The 24,498-nt window shown below is 37.8% G+C and overlaps 1 protein-coding gene and 1 long non-coding RNA gene across 2 annotated transcripts in view; one reads left to right on the top strand and one right to left on the bottom strand.

Annotated features, from left to right (window-relative positions):
• LOC106869597 (HORMA domain-containing protein 1) overlaps positions 1 to 24,498 on the top strand; it is a 660,018-nt gene that overhangs the window by 441,330 nt on the left and 194,190 nt on the right. Inside the window, exon 15 of the mRNA XM_089352345.1 lies at positions 13,168 to 13,233. Coding sequence (XP_089208471.1) covers positions 13,168 to 13,233 — 66 coding nt within the window. The remainder of the gene's footprint in view (positions 1 to 13,167; positions 13,234 to 24,498) is intronic.
• On the bottom strand, positions 10,906 to 23,945 carry LOC149135564 (uncharacterized). Its single transcript, XR_016241903.1, has 2 exons — positions 23,386 to 23,945; positions 10,906 to 11,855 (listed from the first exon to the last, which is right to left on the bottom strand). It is a non-coding gene; the product is annotated as an uncharacterized LOC149135564 (long non-coding RNA).

The following is a 24,498-nucleotide window of genomic DNA, read 5'->3' as shown; positions in this document are numbered from 1 at the left end:
TCAGGTAGATGGCCCTACTCAATCTATAGAAAAAGTGTAGGTAGAAACTCCATAAGATGTTAACATAAGAGGTGCAGCAATATCAGAGGAAGATTAACAGGGAAAATAGCTTTTGTGTATGGAAGAGGCACAGGTACAATAAACACTGAAAATGTACAGAAAATAAACTCCATCAACTGTCAGGTGGGCTAGCTAGAGGTAGCAGAGAGCTTCCCTTATGTAGGTGACCAAGTTAGTAGCAGAGGTGGATGCTCTAAGAGCATAGCTGTGAAAATAAGATTAGGCTGGGCAAAGCTCAGAGAGTTCCTACCTCTACTGGCAACAAAGGGTCTGTCCCTCAGAGTGAATGGCAGATTGTATGATGCCGGTGTGTAAACAGCTATGCTAAACAGCAGTGAAACATGGGCTGTGACAGTCAAGGACATGAGTAGGATTAAAAGAATTGAAGCCAATATGCTTTGCTAGATGTGCAATGTCAGTGTGCTTGTTTGACAGAGTGTAAGCATCTTTAGAGAAAAGTTGGGCATAAGAGGCATCAGATGTGGTGTGCAAAAGAGACGACTGTGCAGGTATGGTCACGTGATGCAGATGGACGAGGACAGCTGTGTAAAGAAGTTCCAACCTCTAACTGTAGAAGGAACCTGTTGTAGAGGTAGACCCAGGAAGACATGGGATGAGGTGGTGAAGTATGATCTTTGAACTTTAGGCCTCACAGAGGCAATGACTAGTGACCAAGACCTTTGGCGATATTCTGTGCTTGAGAAGACCCATCAAGCCTCATAAAATCATAGTCCTGGCTGATGCTGGTGTCATGTAACTGGCACCCATGTCAGTGGCACATAAAAGGCACCATTCGAGTGTTGAGCTTCATGGAGGCAAAGTGGCTGATGCCAGTGGCACGTGAAAAGCTCCTTTCTTGTAGGCTTCACAGAGGCAATAACCAAGACCTTTGGCATTGAGAAGAAGACCTATCAAGCCAAGTAAAATCACACTCATGGCAGATACCAGTATCATGCAAATGGCACCCATGCCAGTGGATTATGAAAGTACCCGTTATCCTCTCGGAGCAGTTGACATTAGGAAGGGCACTCAGCCGTAGAAGCCATGCCAAATCAGACTGGTGCCTGGTGCAGCCTTCCACTTTGCCAGTGTATGTATGTATACTTACACATATATTTATATACATATATATATATATATATATATATATATATATATATATATATATATATATATATATATATATATATATATATATATATTTATATGTATGTATGTATATATACATGCATATATATATATATATATATATATATATATATATATACATGCATATATATATATATATATATATATATATATATATATATATATATATATATATATGTACATAGATACATGCATATAGCAAGACATTTATTTCTGCCTCTTTATTTCTCTGTCACACTCTAACCTTTCATTCTCTGACACAAGTTCCCTCTCTCAAATGCCCCTGCCCCTCTCATAATTCCTTGTCTTGCAAGTTACTTGGTTACCCTGCCAGTGCTGGTGCAATGTTAAAAGCATCCAATCCACATTGTAATTTGGTTGGTATTTGGAAGGGCATCCAGCTGTAAAAATCATGCCAAAACTAACCTTGCCTGTGCTAGTGCCACATAAAAAGCACTGAGTCCACTCTGCAGAGTGGTTGGTGTTAGAAAGGGCATCCAGCCTGTAAAATCCCTGCCAAAACTTACACAGTAGCCTTGGGTAGTTTTTTTCTAACTGGCCAGCTCCTGTCAAACATCCTACCCATGCATGCATAGAAGATCGATGTTAAATGATGATGATGATGATGATGATGATGATATATATATATATATATATATATATATATATATATATATATATATATATATATATGTATACACACACACAAGTGAGTGGACAAATGAAAGAAGGGCACTAAATACATTAGGAGTTACATGTATGGATCAAGTGGGGCAACTGATCCATATACATACACACATATATATATATATGTATGTTCGTGTCTGTATAAATGCTGTGTGACTACCATTTGATTGTCTATGGGTTAGTAGTAATTTCTCTTTCATCACCAGGACATTTGTCTAGACTACACTACGCTGATAACCCTTAATCTAGTTTCTCTTCTCTCTCCTCCCTATCTCTTTCTCCCTTTCTTCCTCTTAGCTTTTATCTGTGGCCATGCATCCAGTCCTATTTAAAGAAATTGGATGTTGAATGTTTCCTGGTGAAAGCTGGTTTATGGGGTTACCCTGGGTTTCCCATCCATAAAGGGTTTAACTTTATGGTGTATTGTCAGACCCCAAGACCTGTTGGCCTAAGACCTCTTTAAAATATGGAGGGGAAAAGTCTCAATAGAAAGGCAAATGTAAACAATGGGATTATCTCCCTTTGCTAATGGCTATTGACTCCCGGCCGTACCACCATCATTCAGCTATGAAGGTAAACAATAGGGGATTATCTCCCTCTCCCATTAGCTATCAACTTCTGGTGGTCCTGTAACTGCCAGCAGAAATCTCCTAAAATGCAAACATGGTGCAAAAATCTCCGTTCTGGAGTTAAGTATAGTATTCGTCCCATTGATGTAGGGGCTCGGGTTTTTGGGGATTTTCCATGAGATTGAGTGTGGAACTCCATCGTCCTTTAGTTGCCAAATGTGGCTGGCCAGCAATGTTACATATCTCCTTTCCAGGACTCTGAGGGAGGATCTATAGTTGGAAGAGTGTTTCTTGAACAAATTTCCAGTACAACCAATGTATTTCTATGAACGTGCAATGTCAGTGCTGTACTTGTTGTTGTTACTGTTGCTGCTGCTGTTGTAGTTGTAGCTGTCGATGTCATTGCTATCGCCAATGTTGTTGTTGCTGCTGCTATTGATGCTGTTGATGCTGATGATGCTGGAGCTGGTGGTTGTGTCAGTAATGTTACGCCTCTGCATGTGTTGCCAGTAATGGCAGCTCGGCGGGGCTTTGTTGAGTAGACTTTCTCTTTGAGAATGCCCCACAGGAAAAAGTCAGGTGGGGTCAAATCCAGCGAACGAGACGGCCACTCAAGTGGTCCTCGCCTGCCAATCCATCGACAGAGCAGGTTGGCGTCCAGCCAGTCTCGCACAAGCATAGCATAATGGGCCGGTGCCCCATCCTGCTGAAAGTACAGACCCTCTGCTCCATCCTGCTGTTGTGATAACGGCAAAAGCAGCTTCTGTAGCATAGCCAGATAACTTTGTGCAGAACCATTTCAAAACTGCAATCTTTTGCTCTTTTGTTAATCAGGTGGACATAATCGATATAACAGTATAGCTGAAATAGGGGGAAAAAAAGAAATAAAAATATAAGATTGCAGCTTTCAAATGACATATGAAATAGAAAAATTGAATAAGTATCAACAAAGTTACAAGCAAAAGAAAATAAATAGTTACTTATGGCGGACCCTGTATATATATATATATATATATATATTTGTGGTTATTGTTGTTGGCACTCCGTCGCTTACGACATAGAGGGTTCCAGTTGATCCGATCAATGGAACAGCCTGCTCGTGAAATTAACATGCAAGTGGCTGAGCACTCCACTGACACATGTACCCTTAACATAGTTCTCGGGGATATTCAGCATGACACAGTGTGACAAGGCTGACCCTTTGAATTAAAGGCACAACAGAAACAGGAAGTAAGAGTGAGAGAAAGTTGTGGTGAAAGAGTACAGCAGGGTTTGCTACCATCCCCTGCCGGAGCCTCGTGGAGCTTTAGGTGTTTTCACTCAATAAACACTCACAATGCCTGGTCTGGGAATCGAAACTGCGATCCTATGACCACGAGTCCGCTGCCCTAACCAGTGGGCCATTGCGCCTCCACACACACACACACACACACACACACACACACACACACACACACACATATAGGGTAGAAATAAAGCACTTGATGCTTTTTGTGAACACATTACCAGTTTTCCTTTTAATACCCTACAAAAACAACAAATTAAATCCAACCTTAATGTAAATGAATGGAAAGACCTAATCGAGTTAAAAAATGATATAAACCTCACCATTAAAGATGCTGACAAAGGAAGTGCAGTAGTGGTGATGGACACAGAGTACTACAAAAAGTTAATACTCTCCATGTTGGAAAATAATATTTATTATGAGATGATAGTACAATACAACCCACAGAAGACTCTTAAAAACTTATCCTCTTTACTTGAAATACATGGAAAGGGTCTCACTAAACATGAAATTGACTATTTATCCAATTTTAAATATAGACCTAGTCTATTCTATGGATTACCTAAAATACACAAAAATCCACATATTTGTAAAGCTTGCAAAGTTTCTGCAAGCCTCTGCATTAATGTTCCTCCCCCTACTGACCTCAAACTGAGACCCATCATTGCTGACCCTGCTTGTGAAACCCATCGTTTGAGCAACTTCCTTGACATCTTACTCAAACCGTTTCTGAAATATGTGAAAAGCTTCATCAGGGATGACTTAGATATGCTAAACCACCTCCCGAAGACAATAAGTGATGGAACCCTGTTAGTATCATTCGATGTGCTGAATTTGTACACCAATATCCCACACGATTATGGTATAGAAGCGATCACCTTCTGACTAGAAAAATATGGCACCTCTTTTCATTGCTATTTAAAGGAGAACTGGAAGAGGTATTTGGGATGATTGCTTTATACTTTGGAAAGACAGCATGGACAAACTCCTTGATTTCAAAATAATGCTTAACAATATTAAAGGAGCACTCCGTCGGTTACGACGACGAGGGTCCCAGCTGATACGATCAATGGAACAGCCTGCTCATGAAATTAACATGCAAGTGACTGAGCAATCCACAGACACGTGTACCCCTAACGTAGTTCTCAGGGAGACTCAGTGTGACACATAGCGTGACAAGGCCGGCCCTTTGAAATACAAGTACTACTCATTTTTGCCAGCTGAGTGGACTGGAGCAACGTGAAATAAAGTGTCTTGCTCAAGGATACAACGTGTCGCCGGGAATCAAACTCACGATCATGAGCCGAATGCCCTAACTACTAAGCCACGTGCCTTCACATGTAACAATATTAATAGCAACATACAATTCACCATGGAACACAGCAATAAACAACTCCCTTTTCTTGACATCCTAATTAAAATAGTCAATAACCACATTGAAACAGACATCTTCTATAAACCCACAGATTCTAAACAATACCTAATATTCAACTCATACCACCCCAAACACATAAAAATTAATATACCTTATAATCTAGCGAAAAGAATCTGTACCATAGTTTTGGACCCCTATACTCACGAATGAAGACTCCTTGAACTCAAATCAATACTAATCAAAAGACATTACCCAATATCTTTAATAAATGATGGAATTAAGTGAGCTAAGGAAATAGACATACAAACATAAAGGGAAGTCAACCAAAATACTAAACCAGACTTAAAAATACTCCCATACCTCTCCACACATAACCCTAGAAGCAACGAAGCCTTTAACATTATCATCCAAAATCTACCTATCCTCACAAGAGATAAAACAATGAACAAAATTTTAGACTCACACAAAATTATCAAAAGTAAAATGCAATCTAAATCACTGAAAAAAATATTAACCAGCGCAAGACTGTATCCATCAACAACAGAACCAAAAGTGAAAAAATGTGGTCGACCTAACTGTGGTACTTGCCGCCACCTTTTGGAGGGTTCAGAGTTCCACTTTAAACAAGGTGTAATATTTAAGATTAAATCAAATTTCACCTGTGCCTCAGAAAATCTAATCTATTCCATTACATGCTTAGGGTGTGGTAATAGTTATATTGGCCAAACAGGAATATCACTCCATCGAAGAAACACTCTCCACAAAGAACAAATCCGCCACCCACAATACAGACAGATACAGGTCAGTGGACACACAGAAAGGTGTGCGAGGAATCTTAATCCTAATTTCCTAATTTTTTCCTTCTATCAATGTTCACAGAACACCTCAACACAATAAAGAATGAATAAAGAGACAATTTTCATCAATAAATATCTTCCTCAACTAAATATGAACTTAATATAGAACACTACTAATCTTCCATTTAATATCGCTAACTCCCATACACCATTCACATTACTGATCTCGATCTACCTTAATTGCACCAAATCCAGAACTACTTACCTCCCTTACACATAGTCTTTTTACTAAGGGACTAATAGACCTGACACCGTTCAGTATTGGGTGTATATTCTGAGCAATGATTAGTAATATTACAAAACCGGTATGCTTTTGAATCTCTTTAACAACTCACAATAATAGCTTTTATTACCTTTATTCCTACCTCAGTTCATCTAATTGTATATTTCTATCGTTACTTTTCATAAAAAACCTTTACTTTTTTTGATTTCCAATGTGCATTTTCGCTTATTTTTCTGCTTACTTTCCCCTTACATTTCTATGTGTAGTTTCTATTTTCTTTTTGTAACATATTTCTATTATATATATATATATATATATATATATAAGAATTTAAGGAATGGAGAAAACGCATGTTATAATTGCATACTTTATTCCTACATATGTTATTTTGTGTTCTTTGCTACATTGGTTTCTATTAACCCATTTATTCTATTAGAAGAATTTTTATTCATTAAGATAGAAGAAATACACATAATTATATATATATATATATATATATATATATATATATATATATATATATATATCATCATCATCATCATCATCATCATCATCATTTAACATCCGCTTTCCATGCTAGCATGGTTTGGACTATTTGACTGAGGACTGGTGAACCAGATGGCTGCACCAGGCTCCAATCTGATCTGGCAGAGTTTCTACAGCTGGATGCCCTTCCTAATGCCAACCACTCCGAGAGTGTAGTGGGTGCTTTTACCTGCCACTGACACAAGTGCCAGTCACACGGTACTGGCAATGGCCACACTCAAAATGGTGTTTTTTACGTGCCACCTGCACAAGAGCCAGTCCAGTGGCACTGGCAATGAACTCACTCGAATGATTTTCTAACGTGCCACCAGCACAAGTGCCAGTAAAGCGACACTGGTAACAATCACGCTCAAATGGTGCTATTTACATGCCACTAGTACGGAAGCCAGACAGCTGCTCTGGCAATGATCATGCTCGAACGGTGCTGTTAGTGCTCCACTGGCTCAGGTGCCGGTCATCGAATATGGTTTATTGAATATGGTTCAATTACGATTTTGATTTCACTTGCCCCAACAGGTCTTCGCAAGCAGAGTTTAGTGTCCAATGAAGGGGAGGTTGGCATGCGTGCCAGTCATCAAATTTGGATTTGGTGAATGTAAACTGAAAGAAGTTCATCATGTGTGTGTGTGTATCTATGTGTGTGTGTTTTTGTGTCTGTGTTTGTCTCCCACTACCACTTGACAAACAGTGTTGGTGTGTTTATGTCCCCATAACTTAGCTGTTTAACAAAAGAGACTAATAGAATAAGTACTAAGCTTTAAAAAATAAGTCCTGGGAGTGATTTGATTGACTAAAACCCTTCAAGGAAGTTCCCCAGCATAGCTGCAGTAAAATAACTGAAACAAGTAAAAGATAAATGGTAAAGATAATATTTTTAAAAACAATGTATGTACATACAAGTAAAAAAGAAGAAGAAAGATAAGATATAGAGGATGAATTAAAAGGCAATTTAGAATTAAAATTTGAGAATCCAGTATTCAGTTAGAAAGTGAAAGAAGGTAATATAAATATAAATGAAGTAGGGAGGTTATGCCTAGAATGAAGTTATACATTATATATCAATTATATTATAGTCGTCTTTGTATGTGGCAGATGCACAGGAGCAAGATGCACAGGAGCAAGATGCACAGGAGCAAGATGCACTAAGAGCACATGGGAATTAGATTCTCTCAGATGCCCAGGAGGCTCTCCTGAGGTTGTTGATAGTTTCTGTTACCTAGGTGACCAAATTAGCAATGGTGGAGGATGCTCTGAAAGTGTTGTTTCTAGAACAAGAATTTGGGTGGAGGAAGTTCAGAGAACTATTACCTCTGTTGGCAACAAAAGACTCTCTTTCAGAGTGAAAGGTAGACTATATGATGCTTGTATGTGAATAGCTATACTCCATGGTAGTGAGACATGGGGTCTGAATGCAGAAGACAGGCATAGACTGGAGAGAAACGATGGTAGTATGCTCCATTGTATGTGCAACATCAATACCCATGTACAGCAAAGTGCAAATGTATTGAGAGAAAAGTTGGGCATAAGAAGAATCAAATGTAGCATGCAAGAAAGAAGACAGTTTGGACATATGATGTGTATGAATGAGGACAGCTGCATAAAGAAGTGCCAATCACTGAAAGTGGATGGTACCTGCAGAAAAGGGAGACCCAGGAAGATGTGGGATGAAGTGGTAAGGACCGATCTCAGGAAATTGGACCTCATGGAGTAAATGACAATGGACTGAGTTGTCTGGCAATATGAAGTTCTTGAGAAGAACCATCCACATCAGTGAAAGTGAGTTCTAGAAGCGCTGTGTCCCACCCAGACTTAAAAAGAAACTTCTCATACACTCTACCACAACAAACCAAACTACGTCTCTACATCTCTTCTCTTCCTCACATTTCCACCTCATGCACTATGCTTACCTCCCACTCCCCAATCCTGTCCTCTTGGCCCTGTGCCACTGTATCATTGATCTCTGCTTGCCCTCGACCTGTGTGTTCTACCCACACGCCCTGTCTCACTGTATTATTGCTATCTGCTAGCCCCTGAACTGTGTGTTCCACACATTCATAACAAGAAAACTTTCCCTCACCCTATCTCAACAAACCAATCTACATCTCTGCTGAGTGGTTGGTGTTAGGAAGGGCATCCAGCTGTAAAAATCTTGCTAAAACAGTTACAGAAGTCTGGTGCAGGCTTCTGCCTGGCTGGCTCTTGTGAAACTGTCCCACCCATGCTAGCATGGAAGGCAGACGTTAAATGATGATGATGATGTGATTGACAAAATATATAACAGTAACATGGGTACAATAAGAGTTAGCGAATTATAGAATTAACAGGATTAATTTCCAGGAGAGATAGTCTGGTATCGGTAAACATTATGTAACAGGTTTGAAGTATGTGGATGTCCTTTTACTATGATTTAAACATTTCATTTTAAGTTCTTTTGTCTTATTAAGCAAGTTGCCCGGGTATTTTAATATCTCATATAGTTTGGCACAGCACAGCATAGAGCTGTACCTGTTATTTAAATATGGTGATGCTTTCCTAACTACATTCCAGGTAATTTCAAGCTGAGTATTATTATCCTTTAATTGCCACACCTTTTCTGCTAGGAATGTGATGCAAGCTTCATTGCAATATTGAAATGACAAAAGATGATTATGCTATCTGGATTTGAAGTCGCAACATTTGGTGCCTATATAAATGAAGGTGTTAGTGCAAATTATTAAATCACACTTGTAAACTATATTCCTAGCTAAATTGATATTATTAAGTCGACAGGTATTTTTGCTATAACAGTTGCACATTCTAGTGATCACCAGGCAACTATGATCACTATTACTATATAAGCTAGGTGTAGTATTAAAACTAATTGAATGACTCAGTGACCGAGTAACATTACTATAATAGCTAACATTATTATTATCAAGTAGCTGCTACAAGCATGCTGCTAATGTTAGTGGTACATGATTCCCTAATGTTGATATAAATAACCCTAATCCAGCAAGCATATATAGTAGTAGGGGTGTGAAAGCTGGGGAAATGAGTATTAATGATACTAATACTAATGCACTAACTGATAACTGTAACAACTCTGATATAACTGAATATGATGCATCAACACATGTCCAAATAGACAACAACCACTCTGCTAGTGTTAGCAATAGTGATTTCTCAATGTGCTTGAAATAGTAGTCAAATCACCTTTAAACCACACTTACTGTTTAAAAAAAAATGGATAATATAATCAAAGGCATACTCATTATTCCTGAAAAATAAAGATAGGATGGTTATGGCTTGAATGACTTGATCTTAGGTCACTTCAGTCAGAGCTAACTTGGGCTAAACAGCTTTAACCATAATCAAAATTTCATAGATTACATACATCAATAAAGACCTGATTAACTTTGGTAATTTAGTATAATCAGCATAGCTAATGAGAGAAGATGTATTAATTATTGAGGATATGCCTGAAAGTGTTATTAAAAGCAGTAATGGCCCCATGATGGTTATTTGAGGCACTCCACTCAGAATTCTCAACTTTCTTGAAAGGATAACATTGACTGCAACAACTTGATTTCTCTCACTTATAAAGTTACATGACCACTCAGAGGTCACCTTGTGAGATATTAGCATATGACTGATTTTGCAAAGTATAGGCATATCACATGTGCGTTTGATTGGTTGAGTAATTCTCTTAATATCAAGTTATAATACTATTTGAAACAGCTTCCAGCTATATAGAAACGATGAAAAATAATCCTCTATGAAAATAATCAGTTTCTTTCTTATAAATTATTCAACAGCCTTGTTGTTATCTGAAAAGATAACACAGGAGAACAATTTTGAACATAATTTCTGCTGAGTTTGCTTTTTCACTTGATATAGGCTAAAATTGGCATGCTGATTTCAAAACTACATTCAGTTTTCTTCTATCATGCTCAGTTGTTTTTCTACAGCTTACTCTCTGTATATAAGCACAATTATATTTTATTATTTTATCATTTTATTGATAACACTGGGGAACATTTTCAAAAACTTTTTAGTTGTCTTTAATGGTGCTGGGATCAGAAAGGCCCTCAGAAATATTCATCACATCAAGTTTTTATTAAACAGGAATTCCTTTTTTTTAATAAAAAAAAATGTCAATTTTGCCATTAAATTCAATTGTTTAACAAATATATTACACAAAATGTTTAATTACACATTTTAGGATAGATATTTCTATCAAACTGGTGTTTCAGCTACTTAAGGAGTGAACTTTCTCTTTATTGCTTTGCAGAGACCAGCAGTAGTCAACCATCATGTTTGTGTTCCACCTGCCTTGATACCTAGTCTCCATGGTCTCAATGTCTTAGTGGAGTCTTTCTCCTTGCTCATCACTTATTGCACTATGATTTTCAGGGAAGTAGTTCAGACGACTGTGTAGGAAATGCACTCATGTTGCAGACCAGTGCTTGAAAACTGGTTAACAAGTTAAGTTCTTCATAATTTGATGACTTCCTGTTTCCTTGGAAACCAGATATGACTGCAACAAAAGCATTCCATGCTTCTTTTCAGTCTCCAAAAAATTGCTCATCCTGCAATAGTCACCCAATCTGTGACCTGTCAAACATACCAATCATAATTTTTTCACAAGACAAAGCTGGAAACTTACTGCTTAAGTATTTGAAACAGTCACTGTCTCAGTGTTTCAACGAATGTTTTAACTCTTTAACATTTAAACCAACCGTATCCTGCCAAAATATTCTATTTGTTTTATGTTCAAACTGGCCAAATGCAGTCTCTCACACTTACCCTACAATATCATACTAAAAGTAAATAATCCCATAATTGAAATCTCAAAGCCATAAGATAATGCATGTATAATTCAAAACAAGGAAGAAATAAATATTACATTTGACAAACTAACGTAAATGCTAAAGAGTTAAACATTATATGGATTGCCCAGGATTTGTCTTGATCACCCAGTTGTATTCCAAAGTAAGTAAGGTCAGCTTTCTTTACAAAATCTGTGATTTTGTTTCGCTGAATGGGTAAAGTGTAACATTCACAAATATAGCAGAAGACATCAGGGTTGTTTTTGCATTTTCTTCTCTCATAACTGGTCATATTTCTGAAATACAAAACATTTGTCACCCAGGAAAAGAATTTTCAGAATTGTCAACAGTTATAAACAGATGCAAAGTTTCATAAAGAACATACATACCATGAAGTTTTTTCTTCAGTTTTTTGATCATCATCATCATCACTGTTTAACATCTGCTTTCCATGCTGCTTGACAAAAGATGACCTTGACCCTTGTGATCTCACAATTGAAACATTAAAGGTGCATTTAAAATAGCAATTTTCATAGGAAATATTTACAGGTTCAACAAAACATGTCTCACCTGGTTTGCAATGATGGTCACACTAAATCAAACATAGTGTGGGCATATCTATAAGCAAATTCCACAAATATGAGACATGTATGATGTCAAGAACCACAGAAATGTGTTGTTTATTAACATCTAATTGTATAAAGGACATTTCTGTCATCATCATGGCATTTTACACTGGTTATATTGAAAATAGTGTAAGTTGTTCAAGTTTAATACTTTTTATTTACTGAAGTTATTTAAATCATAACCTTAGTTTTCACTTTTGTAGATGCATTTACTTTAAATGATATTGAAAAACGATGTTTTCAAAGTTATGTCAAGCTCCATACATCAGTTCTAAGGATAGATTTGGCTTCATCTAAATATATCCTTAGAAATGATGATAATACTGGAAATGTTGAAAAATGGACAGAGTTTGTGAAAAATCTTGATGTGATAGAGCAAAACAGATTTCATTTTTTAAATCAGCACCCCAAATTTACTGGGAAACATGTCTCCAACAGCAGACAATGACAACTACATTCCCCAGTGTTATATGTAAATATTAGCAAGTGCTCTACATTTTCTCTAATAGATAAGATATGTTATACCCATGATCACATTTGCGGATGATTATCACCTCTGAAAAATTTTGGAACATGTTGCCAAAAACTATAAAAGATCTACAGGTACTTTATGTCAATAAATTCAAACAATCAACCTATACTTGGATAGTGTGAAAGTTTCCAGATGAACCTACATCACTGAAAGAAAGACATATGAAAGCAGCTGCTTCAGCATGGCCATACTACTAACCAATTTCAGGTCGAATCATTTATTATCTTTAATACGTTATTATCTTTGATAGGTTGTTATGCAAGTAGTAAAATGATGTTTTCATGTTTCTAACTTATTTTTACTTACTTATTAAATTTATGGTATTTTTATATTGCTAACAAGTACACTAATTCTTTTAAAATCTCATTTTTATTCAAAAGAAATATTTAGACTACTTTTAATTCTTGAAAAGGGAAATATTTATAATGTAACTTTTTAAAAATATTATAGCCAGGATTTGAGGGAAAGAATCCAACAGATTCAAGTTTGATGAAATTATCTCCAACAAGTTTACAGGTAAGCTCTACAATTTTCATAAATACATATTTTTAAGATTAATCTCAAACTGTTGCTGTCATTATCATGCATTAAAATTTATTTGAAAGACACTAAATTAAAGAAGCAGAATAAATATGAAATGGCTGTAGTGAACTTGCTTATAGAGCTGTTTCTTGCTATCAGGAATAAAGAAAAAAGAAATCTGGCCAAGCGAAGAAATTTCAGGTGTGGAAACAAGGCCTGGAATCTAAGGACCTTAGAGTTAATTTTGCATAAACCAAAGTCCTAGTAAGTAGGAAAATAGACATCTCACAAGTCTCTTCTGGGAGATGGCCCTGCTCAATATGTAAAAAGGGTGTTAGTAGCAACTCCATATGTTGTACACAGTGCAAGCTTTGGATGCATCACAGGAAGGTTAACTGAGAATATAGTCTTTGCGTGTAGCAAATGTGCAGGTACAATAAGCACTAAAAATGCACAGACAATAGACTCCTTCAAGTGCTCAGGGGATCATTAGAATTAGTAGTTAGCTTGTTACCCAGGAGACCAAGTTAGCAGTGGTAGAAGTTCTGAAAGTGTAGTTGCTAGAGTAAGAACAGGCTGGGCAAAATTCAAAGAGCTTCTACCTTTGTTGGTATCTAAGGGCCTCTCCCTCGGAGTGAAAGGCAGATTGTGTGATGCCTGTGTACATACAGCTATGTTACATGGCAGTGAAACATGGGCTTTGACTACAGAAGACTTGCAAAGGCTTGAATGAAATGAAGCTAGCTTGCTCCACTGAATGGGTAATGTCAGTGTGTATGCACAACAGAGTGTAAATGATTTAAGAGGAAAACTGGGTATAAGAAGCATCAGATGTGTGCAAGAAAAAGATTTTACTGGTTTGGTCATGTGATGTGTATGGATGAGGACAGCTGCATAAAGAAGTGCTGAGCCCTAATTGTAGAGGATACCTGTGGAAGTGGTAGGCCCAGGAAGACATGGGACAAAGTGGTGATAAAGGATCAGGAAATAACACGAGACCAGGAAATGTGGCGATTTCCTGTACTTGATAAGATGCATCAAGCTAAGTAAAATTGCTGTCTTCCACACATACAGGCTTGTCTTTTCAGGTGCTGTATAAACACACCCATGCTGGTGCTGTGTAAATGCACCCATGCTGGTGGCGCATAAAAACCACTCAGCACACTCTGTTAAGTGGTTGGCATGGTGGGTGGGGGGCATCCAGCCATAGAAACCATGCCACAACAGACAATTGTAGTCTGGACAGCTTTCAGCTGGCAAGCTACATGTGAAACAGTTCAATCCATGCCAGCATGAAAAGCAGATGTTAAACAATAATGATTATGAAAGGTCACAATTTTTTAAAACACGTAAAGAGTATTGAATACATCATTATCATCATCATTTAATGTCTGTTGTCCCTGCTGGCATAGGTTGAACGGCTTGACTGGGGCTGACAGCTAGAAGGCTGCACCAAACTCCAGTCTGATTTGGCATGGTTTCTATGGCTGGATGCCCTTCCTAATGCCAATCACTCTGAGAGTGTAATGGGTGCTTTTACATGTTACCAGTACAGGTACCATTTGCGTGACGCTGTTATCTGCCACAACTGTGATTTTGCTCAGCTTGATGGGTCTTTTTCTCAAGCACAACATAATGCCAAAGGTCTTGGTCATTGCCTCCGTGGCCTAACACTCATGCCAAAGGTCTTGGTCATTGCTTTCATGAGGCCCAACACTTGAAAGGAGCTCAGCCACTTTGCTTCCATGAAGCCCAATGCTCAAAAGGTGCTTTTTACGTGCCACTGGCATGGGTGCCAGTTACATGGGCTTTACTGGTCTTCTCAAGTGCAGATATCACCAAAGATCTCAGTCACTAGTCATTGCCTCTGTGAGGCCCAGAGTTCAAAGATTATGCTTCACCACCTCATCCAGTCTCTTCCAGGATCTACCTCTACAATGGGTTCCTTTCACAGTTAGAGATTGGCACTTCTTTACACAGCTATCTTCATTCATACAAATCATATGACCATACCAGCACAGCACATCTCTCTTGCACTCCACATCTCTCTTGCACACCACATCTCTCTTGCACACCACATCTGATGCCTCGTATGCCTAACTTTTCTCTAAAGATGCTTACACTCTGTCGAACATGCACACTGATATTGCACGTCCAGCAAAGCTTGCTGGCTTCATTTCCTTCAAGCCTAAGCATGTCCTCAGCTGTCACAGCCCATGTTTTACTACCATGTAGCATAGCTGTATGCACACAGGCATCATACAATCTGCCTTTCATTTTGAGAGAGAGCCCTTTGTTGCCAGCAGAGGTAGGTGCTCTCTGAACTTTCCCCAGCCTAATTTTATTCTCACAGCTACACTCTCAGAGCATCCACCACCACTACTAACTTGATCACCTAGATAATGGAAGCTATCTATTAGCTTATCCAACTGGCAATTGATGGAGTCAATTTTCTGTACATTTTCAGTGTTTATTGTACCTGTGCATCTTCCACATACAAAATCTATTTTCCCTGTTAATCTTCCTCTGATATTGCTGCACCTTTTATGTGCCCAAAGCTTATACTGGATGCATCTTATGGAGTTTCTACAGATCAAGCAGGGCAATCTACCTGAAGGGATTTGTGATTTGTCTACCTTCCTACTAACTAAGATTTTGGTTCTTGCTCGGTTAACTCTAAGGCACTTTGATTCTAGACCTTGCTTCCATACCTGAAACTTCTTTTCTAGGCCTGGCAGTGATTCAGCTATAAGAACAAGGTCATTAACATAGAGGAGCTCCCAGAGGCAGCCTGTCTTAAATTCCTCTGTTATTGCCTGGAGAAACAAGAGGGGGATGAGGACCAATCCTTGGTGAACCTCTATTTGTACCCTGAATTCTGTGCTGTACTCGTTGCCAATCCTCACCTTACTGGTAGTGTCCCTGTACAAGACTTGTACAGCTCTCACCAATCACACATCTATCCCTAGTTTCTGCATTGACCACCAGATAAGGGGTTGGGGTACTCTGTCAAAGGCTTTCTCCGAGTCAACAAAAGCCAAGTACAGAGGTTTATCTTTGGCTAGGTATTTCTCCTGAAGCTGCCTTACCAGAAATATACCACCAGTGGTGCTTCTCATCTAGACTAACTCTCTTTCCCTAATTAGTTGGATTATGACTCTCTCCATAACTTTTATCACCTGATCCAACAGTTTGATACCTCTGTAGTTATTTCTATCTAAGGCATCACCTTCACCTTTGTAGTAGTTGACTATGGTACTGCTACACCAGTCATTGGGTGTGACTCCTTCATGAACCACCTGATTTACAATATGGGTGACTAGACCATGATCCACACCACCAGATATTTTAAGCATCTCAGCAGTGATTCCTGATGGACCAGGGGCATTCCCTGACTTCATATCCTTAATTGCTTTATCTACCAAGGTACTTTCGATTTGGGTAACTGGTCCCTCAACTGGGTTAATATATGGCAGACTCTCCTCCTCCCATTTATTCTCCACGTTCACCAGTCTTTCATAATAGCATTTCCAAGCCTCTTTCTTTGCAGAATCATTAAATGCAAGTGCACCATCATCCATGCAGTCACATTTCTCTCTTATGACATCATAATTTTCTCTCACACACTGTCTTTCAATCCGAAACACTTCAAGTCTTTGGTCCTCTCGTTGCTGAACATAGGCAAACTTCTTCTTTTCCATTTCTCCCTTGGCTAGATATACCTGTCTCCCAACTTTTCTTCTTACTATCTGATACAGTTCCCTGATAGCCCCACTCTTCCACCCTTCCAAGTTTCTTTGCTCTAATGGCCCTGTTTACAGCATCATTCCACTACCACATCACCCTAGGTTAGGAAGGGACATCACCCTAGGTTAGGAAGGGACTTTGCTGAGACACTCAGCAAGCTGTCCCATAGGAATTCCCAGTTGCCCTCTATGTCACATGTCTGTAGCTCCTACTCCCTCTCATCAAATTTCTCAATTAGGATTCCCTAAATCTTTGACCATATGAAGGGTCTGTAAGCTTCCAAATCCTTCTTTACCAGATTGGTCTGCTTCTCGGTTTTCTTCTGGCCTGGAGTCTAAAGTCACTTGTGACTAGTCTATGCTGGGGGGTACATTCTTCACCAGGGAGGGTCGTTGTATTTAAGAGCAACTAATCATCCTGTTGACTGGTGAGAATGTAATCAATCTGGCTAACACAGTCACCTGATTGGTAGGTTATCAGATGTCTGGCTGGCTTCCTGAAGTTGATGCTGCAGATCAATAGGTTATTTTGCATCACAGAACTCCAGTAGTCTTGCTCCCTCTTCATTTCAGGAACCAATTCCATGGCCCCCATGTACTCTATGGAATATATCAGGTTCCCGTCCAACATGCTTAGTGAAATCCCCAACCACAAAGATGAGATCATTGTCACTCATCTTTGAGGTAGCCTGCAGAAGAATATCATAAAAGTAGTCCCTCTGTTCATTTGGTAGGCCTGCTTGTGGGGCATAGGCAGAGATAACTGTTGTTATACTATTCTGCAACATTAGCCTGAGCTTAAGCACTCTATCACACATTCTGACCTTATGCACCCATTTCTCTGCAGGAAGTATGTCCACACCACCTACTCTGTCACCCTCAGAAGATTGTATACTTATATGTCTTGCCTGTGAGGAACCTGGCTGAAGCTCCTCTCCATCTTAAATCTTGGATGCAACATACATCAACATGCTTCTATTCAAGCATCTGAACAATCTTGCTAGACCTACCTTTTAATGTGCCTACATTGACAGTGCCAACTCTGAAAACTGGGAAAGGGCTGTGGGTGGTAACATGGGAAGGAGTGATGGTATTCAGCACCTGAAAAGGTTTCAGTGATCGTTTGATAACAGGCATGTCACAACAGTTGTTCTTGCTTTAACCTATCATCATTCAAATATATTAAAACTGTTGCCTCTATTGGGGGTGAGTGTAATGTAAGCATTGTAAGTATAAGTGTTATGAACGTTGGAAATATAAGCGTTACTGCTGCAAATATAGATATGTCAATATTTAGATTAAGTAAGTAAATGAGTTGCTATTAGTTAGTCCATTGTATATAGAGAGAAAGAGAAAGAAAGAAGTAGGTGGTCTGTTAATTCACTAAGTAATACATCTCCTTTTGGTGCATGTAATAGTGTGGATGATTGTTGGTGGTGAGAAGGGAGGGACAGAGGTATGCAGGTCTTCTGGTACAGAAGTGAGGCAGAGTCCTGTAGGGGTTTTCAGTATAAGAGAAGAGATTTCTGTTGAAGCAGAGCTCTGTAGGGGTTTTGGTATAAGAGAAGAGATTTCTGGTATGAGAGAAGAGGTTTCCAATATGAGAGAAGAGATTTCTGGCATAGGTGGTGGAGGCGGGAATGGATGGGTGCATTGTGAACAAGCAATGGCCAGCTTCACCACAACAAATAGAAATAGCAGTAGGAAGACATAAGAGAGAGAGGGAGAGACTTTATCGCTGGGGGAGATCATGACAAAGAGGTGGATACACAAGTTATAAGATAAAGCAAAACAGAGAGAGAGAGAGTGTTGCAAGGATTTAGAGAATTACAAGTTATGATAGTTGGGAACACATAAGAATTATGACAAGTATTTAAAGAGATACGATTTGAAAGTTATTTGAAAAATTAATGAAAATTATAGCAAGTATTTAAAGAGATAATATTTGAAAGTTATTTGAAAAATTAACAAATTACAAGTTACGAAAGTTCTTAAGGTTATTTTAACTCAAGTATGTTAGTATTACAAGTTAAATGAATGAATGATGAACAATTAAAAACTAGAGAAGTTTCTTAGCTTAACTGCTAGTCATTTCATGTGGTATGATAATGTCAATAGCAGAGCAAGTGATGTGAAAGTTTAGGAAAACCATGTACGAAGGGTTCTTTATATAATCTACAGCCAGAAGTGGTCAAATAAATAGCTAGCATTTGCTACAAGAAATAGAAATAGCAGTAAGAAGACATGAGTGAGGCAAACAGAGAGAAAGAGAGGAAGAGATTTGAAAGACTTTATCATTGGGGAAAATCATGACAAAGAGCTGGAGACATAAGTTATAAGACAAAGGAAAATAGGGAGAGAGAGTGTTACAAGGATTTAGAGAATTACAATTTATAATTGTTGGGAACGCATGAGAATTATGACAAGTATACCTATATGTAAATGCCTTTATATCAATGCCTTTAACATTCCATGGTCAACAGGGTGATGACCTGGCAGAATCATTAGTATGCTGGGCAACATGCTTAGCAGCATTTTCGCCCATCTTTATGTTTTCAGTTCAAATTCTGCCAAGGTCGACTTTGCCTTTCATCCTTTCGAGGTTGATAAAATGAACACCAGTGGAACATAATCAACTTAACCCCTTCCTCCAAAATTGCTGGCCTTGTGTCAAAATTTTAAACAAATATTAAATGGTCAACAGCCAAACACCTATTTTAAATCTAAGCAAGTAAGTTATAGACCATATGCTATTTGAATACTTATTTTCAGGTTTTTCTAATAACAGGTGTGATAACAACTGAAATTATAGAATACTGAAATTATTGTAGAATACTGCAAAGTGACTTGATTTTAAGATTGTGGACTTTGTCACTACAAGTGATGTGGAAGAGAAAAAGTACTGTAAACTTCTGTGCACATTCCATATTGATAATGAACACATCAGTGTCCATACTCTATATAATCACAACTAGTGGAATTGATGTGGATGTTAATAATGTCAAGTGGTAAAGATGCTTTTTTTTAAGCATAACATATTTTGCATGTAAGAATTACTAAGTGTCCATTTCTTCATGGTCACATTGGAATTCCAGTGCAAGTAATGCCTTCACTACCCCATGATTCCTTGAAAGAGCATGGCACTTTTTTGCATGTGCAAATTATGCTATTACATTCATAAACATATCTGCTAGGTACTTCTGCCAGGTATGAAAAAGATATTCCACAAATCACTTTTATTATCACCTGCAATGAGAAACTTCTTCCTTGGTCATTTCTGGTTTGTGCTGTCTCGCTGGATTTTGATTAATTACAGTGGCACAACTATATCTTACTGTAGTCTTGATGCTTATATGAGAGTATGTACTTTGTTCTTTGGCGAATGTTATTAGTAATGGGTCAAAACAGTAAGTCATGAGGTGTTAAATGTCAATGTTTTGCGGTTTTGTCATGAAAATCAACTTTGTTCATAGTTTCCTACTACTTTTGTGATTCTCTCCTTTTATGTTACCTCAAATGTTTTAATACTTTGATGCTTGATTGGGTCAAAGAAGGCTTCAATTTCTTTGCAAAAGAATGTAAAGTTGTTGATGCCAACCTCTTCAACTTTCAGCAAGTCTCCCTTTATTTTATATGAAGCACTACCTGAAGAATCATTACCTTAGACCAGTTGTTTCTCAACTGGGGTCCATATAACCCTTGGAGGTCCATATAAGATTTTATTGTTAAAATTTACTGGCAATAAATTGGTTATACATCTACAATACACAAAATATTTTAACGATTTTTTTTAATACAACTCCTAATAATATTTAATAATAAGAATATGATATGATTTTTTAAACATCAAATGGCTAGGAGAATTCATCCAAGTAAAAAAGCAATCAATAGGTAAAAAAAATGGTTGAGAACCAAGTGTCTTAGACTTTGTCAGGGTGACAATTCTTCAGGTGACAACACCAGAGGCTATAATTTTTGAGGTGAGGTTAGGTTAAAGTCAGAATACTGACACGTCACCACCATCACCATTACAACAATACCAAAACCACTACTATCATTACTTCAATCACCAACATTGGTACAATAACTATCATTAGCACCAGCACCAACACCTCAACTACTGATACAAATTTCACCAATTGAGGGAAACTTTATGCAGATGCTTGACCTACAAGAAATAGTAGTCAAATTGCCTCCAGCTAACACGCTACTGTCTCAAATTAAGGATAAATCTAAATTTAGGCCTTAATATAGAGAAAAGCAAGATGGTCATAGTGGAAGTTCATTTGATCATAAGTCTATTTGATCAGGGCTAACAACAAGAGTTGTTGTTTAACAACAACTCTTGTAACATAAATTTCTATAACTATTCTACTTTTAGTTAATTTTGAAACATGGTATATATTATTTTAATTCTTTTCTTTAGACTTTCATGATAATGATGTGTAACAAAAAGGAATACATTTATATTATCCTAATTATACAAATCATATTCACTTTGGAAAAATAGTTTTACAAGTGCTGTGCAACAAGTGATTCTACACCAAAAAATTAATTTCCAACTTCTTCAATCTTGGTCATAATTTCACCCACTTTGCAACTGAATTTCAGTCAGTTTGTTGTGATATTGACAAACTATTTTCATCTATCATTATTAAATGCAATAAAATAGTTTTTTGTCAAAGGAAAAAATACATTATACAAAATTTTGATGAAAATTGGACAGCTTTCTCCAGACAACCATATCTTGTCTTCATAAGAGGTTAATTGCTTTATTGGAGTCATTATACTCCTGTGATGATGATGTTGAATGTATGATTTCTATGAAAATGTAGAAAGCAAGAAATAATTTTAAATCTGTTTTTTATCAATGAATGTGCAACTTTTAATGATGGGGTAATCAGTTTCAAGATATATCTATTTCACAAATTGTCTGATTTGAATTAAGTTTTCTCCAGCATTGTTGCATAAATCACAAACTTAAATTCAGAGGTATAGCAAACAAGGCATAGTTCCTTCTGCCTTAAGTCAACTGACTGCAGCATACTTTCCTACACAGTAGTAGCAAATGAATATAAATTCACAAGCAGGTACCCACTACTACTAATAGGACCAGCTAGGGCATGACACAACCTTCCACATGATCATTCTTGGCCAATGAAAATCAACCTAACTTATGTATTACCAGCAGTGTACATTCATCTTAATATTCCTGAATATTCATCAATATTCCTGCATATAATATGATAATGGGAAACTGAGTTGTGATGGAGTTAAAACATCAACTTTTTATAAATATATATAAATGATAATTTAGGAAAAAAATCAAAGCGACAGCTTCAAAAAAACCACCATAAATTTTACGATAAATACACACACGAGCAATGCAATGAATATTTTTTTAAATAGGCTTTCCTCTGAATGGAATACAAAGATAAGTAATACATATCCCAATATCAATTGATTTCATGCTCTGCATGATAAACAAGCTTTGCAATCATCGGTTGGAAACAGTATTTGACATCTATCTCTAAAATGTTCATTATGTCAACTCATGTGCATTTCTAACTTTAAATGTCCCACCCCGTTTAAAAGAAGCTATCATAAACAATAAAAATCTAAAGAAAGTGAAGTATTATTACCGCTATAAACAGTAATAATGAGGTGGCTAGCAAGTTTCTACCTATACAGGTACAATAAGAAAAGTAGGGTAAATATACACCTTGCTAAAAATCAAAGCAACAGCTTCAAAGAACCACCATAAATTTTATGATAAATATACTCATGAGTAATGCAATGAATATTTTAAAAGCATGTTTATCATGCAGAGCATGAAATCAATTGATATTGGGATATCTATTACTTATCTTTGTATTCCATTCAGAGGTAAGCCTATTTCTAAAAATATTCATAGCATTGCTCATGTATATATTTATTGTAAAATTTATGGTGGTTTTTTGAAGCTGTCACTTTGATTTTTAGCAAAGGGTATATTTACCCTACTTTTCTTAAATTACTTTATCTTGTACCTGTATAGGTAGAAACTTGCTAGCCACCTCATTATTACTGTTTATAACAGTAATAATACTTCACTTTCTTTAAATTTTTACATATATATATATATATATAATCATGTAGAGAATGGAGAAACAAACACAGGAAGAAGCAGGTCGATTGCACTAGTTAGCCATTAATTTAATCAATTAGGTAGAGATTATGTAATGTTACATTTACGATCGTTTCGATTTGCCAATTTAATTGGCAGATCTCTTCAGAATGCTGAGAAGTTTGTTTAAATGCATGGTGTGAGAGATGAAGGTATGGAAAGGTGGAGGATATACTAATGTAAAAGAATACATATAGTGGTGTGAGAATAGAGGTAAGGTATAGTGAGTCTTACATTTTAGTCGAAATCGGAGTTAATAATATTTCTGCGAAGGAGAGGTAGGGTGGGTGCTGTTTAAGTTCGTAATTCCAATCTTAGTCAAGCGCATTCCTCACATGGATATTGTTAAATCAAGCGGATATTATTGTTTTATGTCATCAGTGGTGTAAGTAAAGGGGAGTAACTCTAAGTTTTGGTGAAGATGGAGCTAACTTTGTCCAAGTAAATATTTAATTATACTAAGAAAATGAAAATTTTGTAGTGTGTAAACAAACAGGGTTATTTTCGTATTTTTTGTTTACAAGATGTGTTGTAGCCGTTAGGATTTCGAGGCGTTCAGTTAGGCAAAGATCACAACGCCTGTTAATTATATATATATATATATATACACACACACACATATAAATATATATATATATCATCTACACAGGCTCTGTAGTGACAGCCATGACTTTGAGACTCAGTCTCAACTCATGGCTTGCCACTTTAGCCTACGTGGATATCCCCCCACCACCATCTACACCGCCCTTGCTAGAGCACGTTCCGTGGACCGTGCATCTGCTCTCTTCCCCCGAACCCGCCCTGCCGTTTCCCACCTCCCTTTTCCCCTCACCTACCATCCCACCACCCTACCCCTCCAACGCACCATTCTCCGAGCTTTCTGGCGCCTCCAGTCTGACCCCTCCAACTCCCACATCTTCCCTAATCGACCCCTCCCCTCCTTCAAACGAGCCCATAACCTACAAGACCTCTTGGTCCACAGCTTCTTCCCCAACCCAACCTCCCAACCTGGCTCGTTCCCTTGCTCCCACCCACGCTGCCGCACTTGCCCTTACCTCTCCAACACCACCCTCCTCACCAGCACCCATCACCGACTCCTTCACCTGCACTTCTACCAACATCATCTATTGCATCTCCATCTCTCTCTGCCATTCTCTGTACATCGGACAAATGGGGCGCCGCCTGGCCAACCGATTCGCGGAACACCTCCGAGACATCAACGTTTGCAATGACACCCTAGTGTCACCCCATTTCCGCTCTGCCGGTCACTCCTTGCAGCAACACCTGTCCGTGTTTGGATTGTCCATGCACAGGGGCCATCTGGATTCTAGTTTGCACTGTGAACAG

This window comes from Octopus bimaculoides, chromosome 5, assembly GCF_046866305.1.
Source record: "Octopus bimaculoides isolate indiv1 chromosome 5, ASM4686630v1, whole genome shotgun sequence".
NCBI classification, from domain to species: Eukaryota; Metazoa; Mollusca; class Cephalopoda; order Octopoda; family Octopodidae; genus Octopus; species Octopus bimaculoides.
Note: the sequence above shows the minus strand (reverse complement) of the source record. Positions and strands in the feature narration are given on the sequence as shown.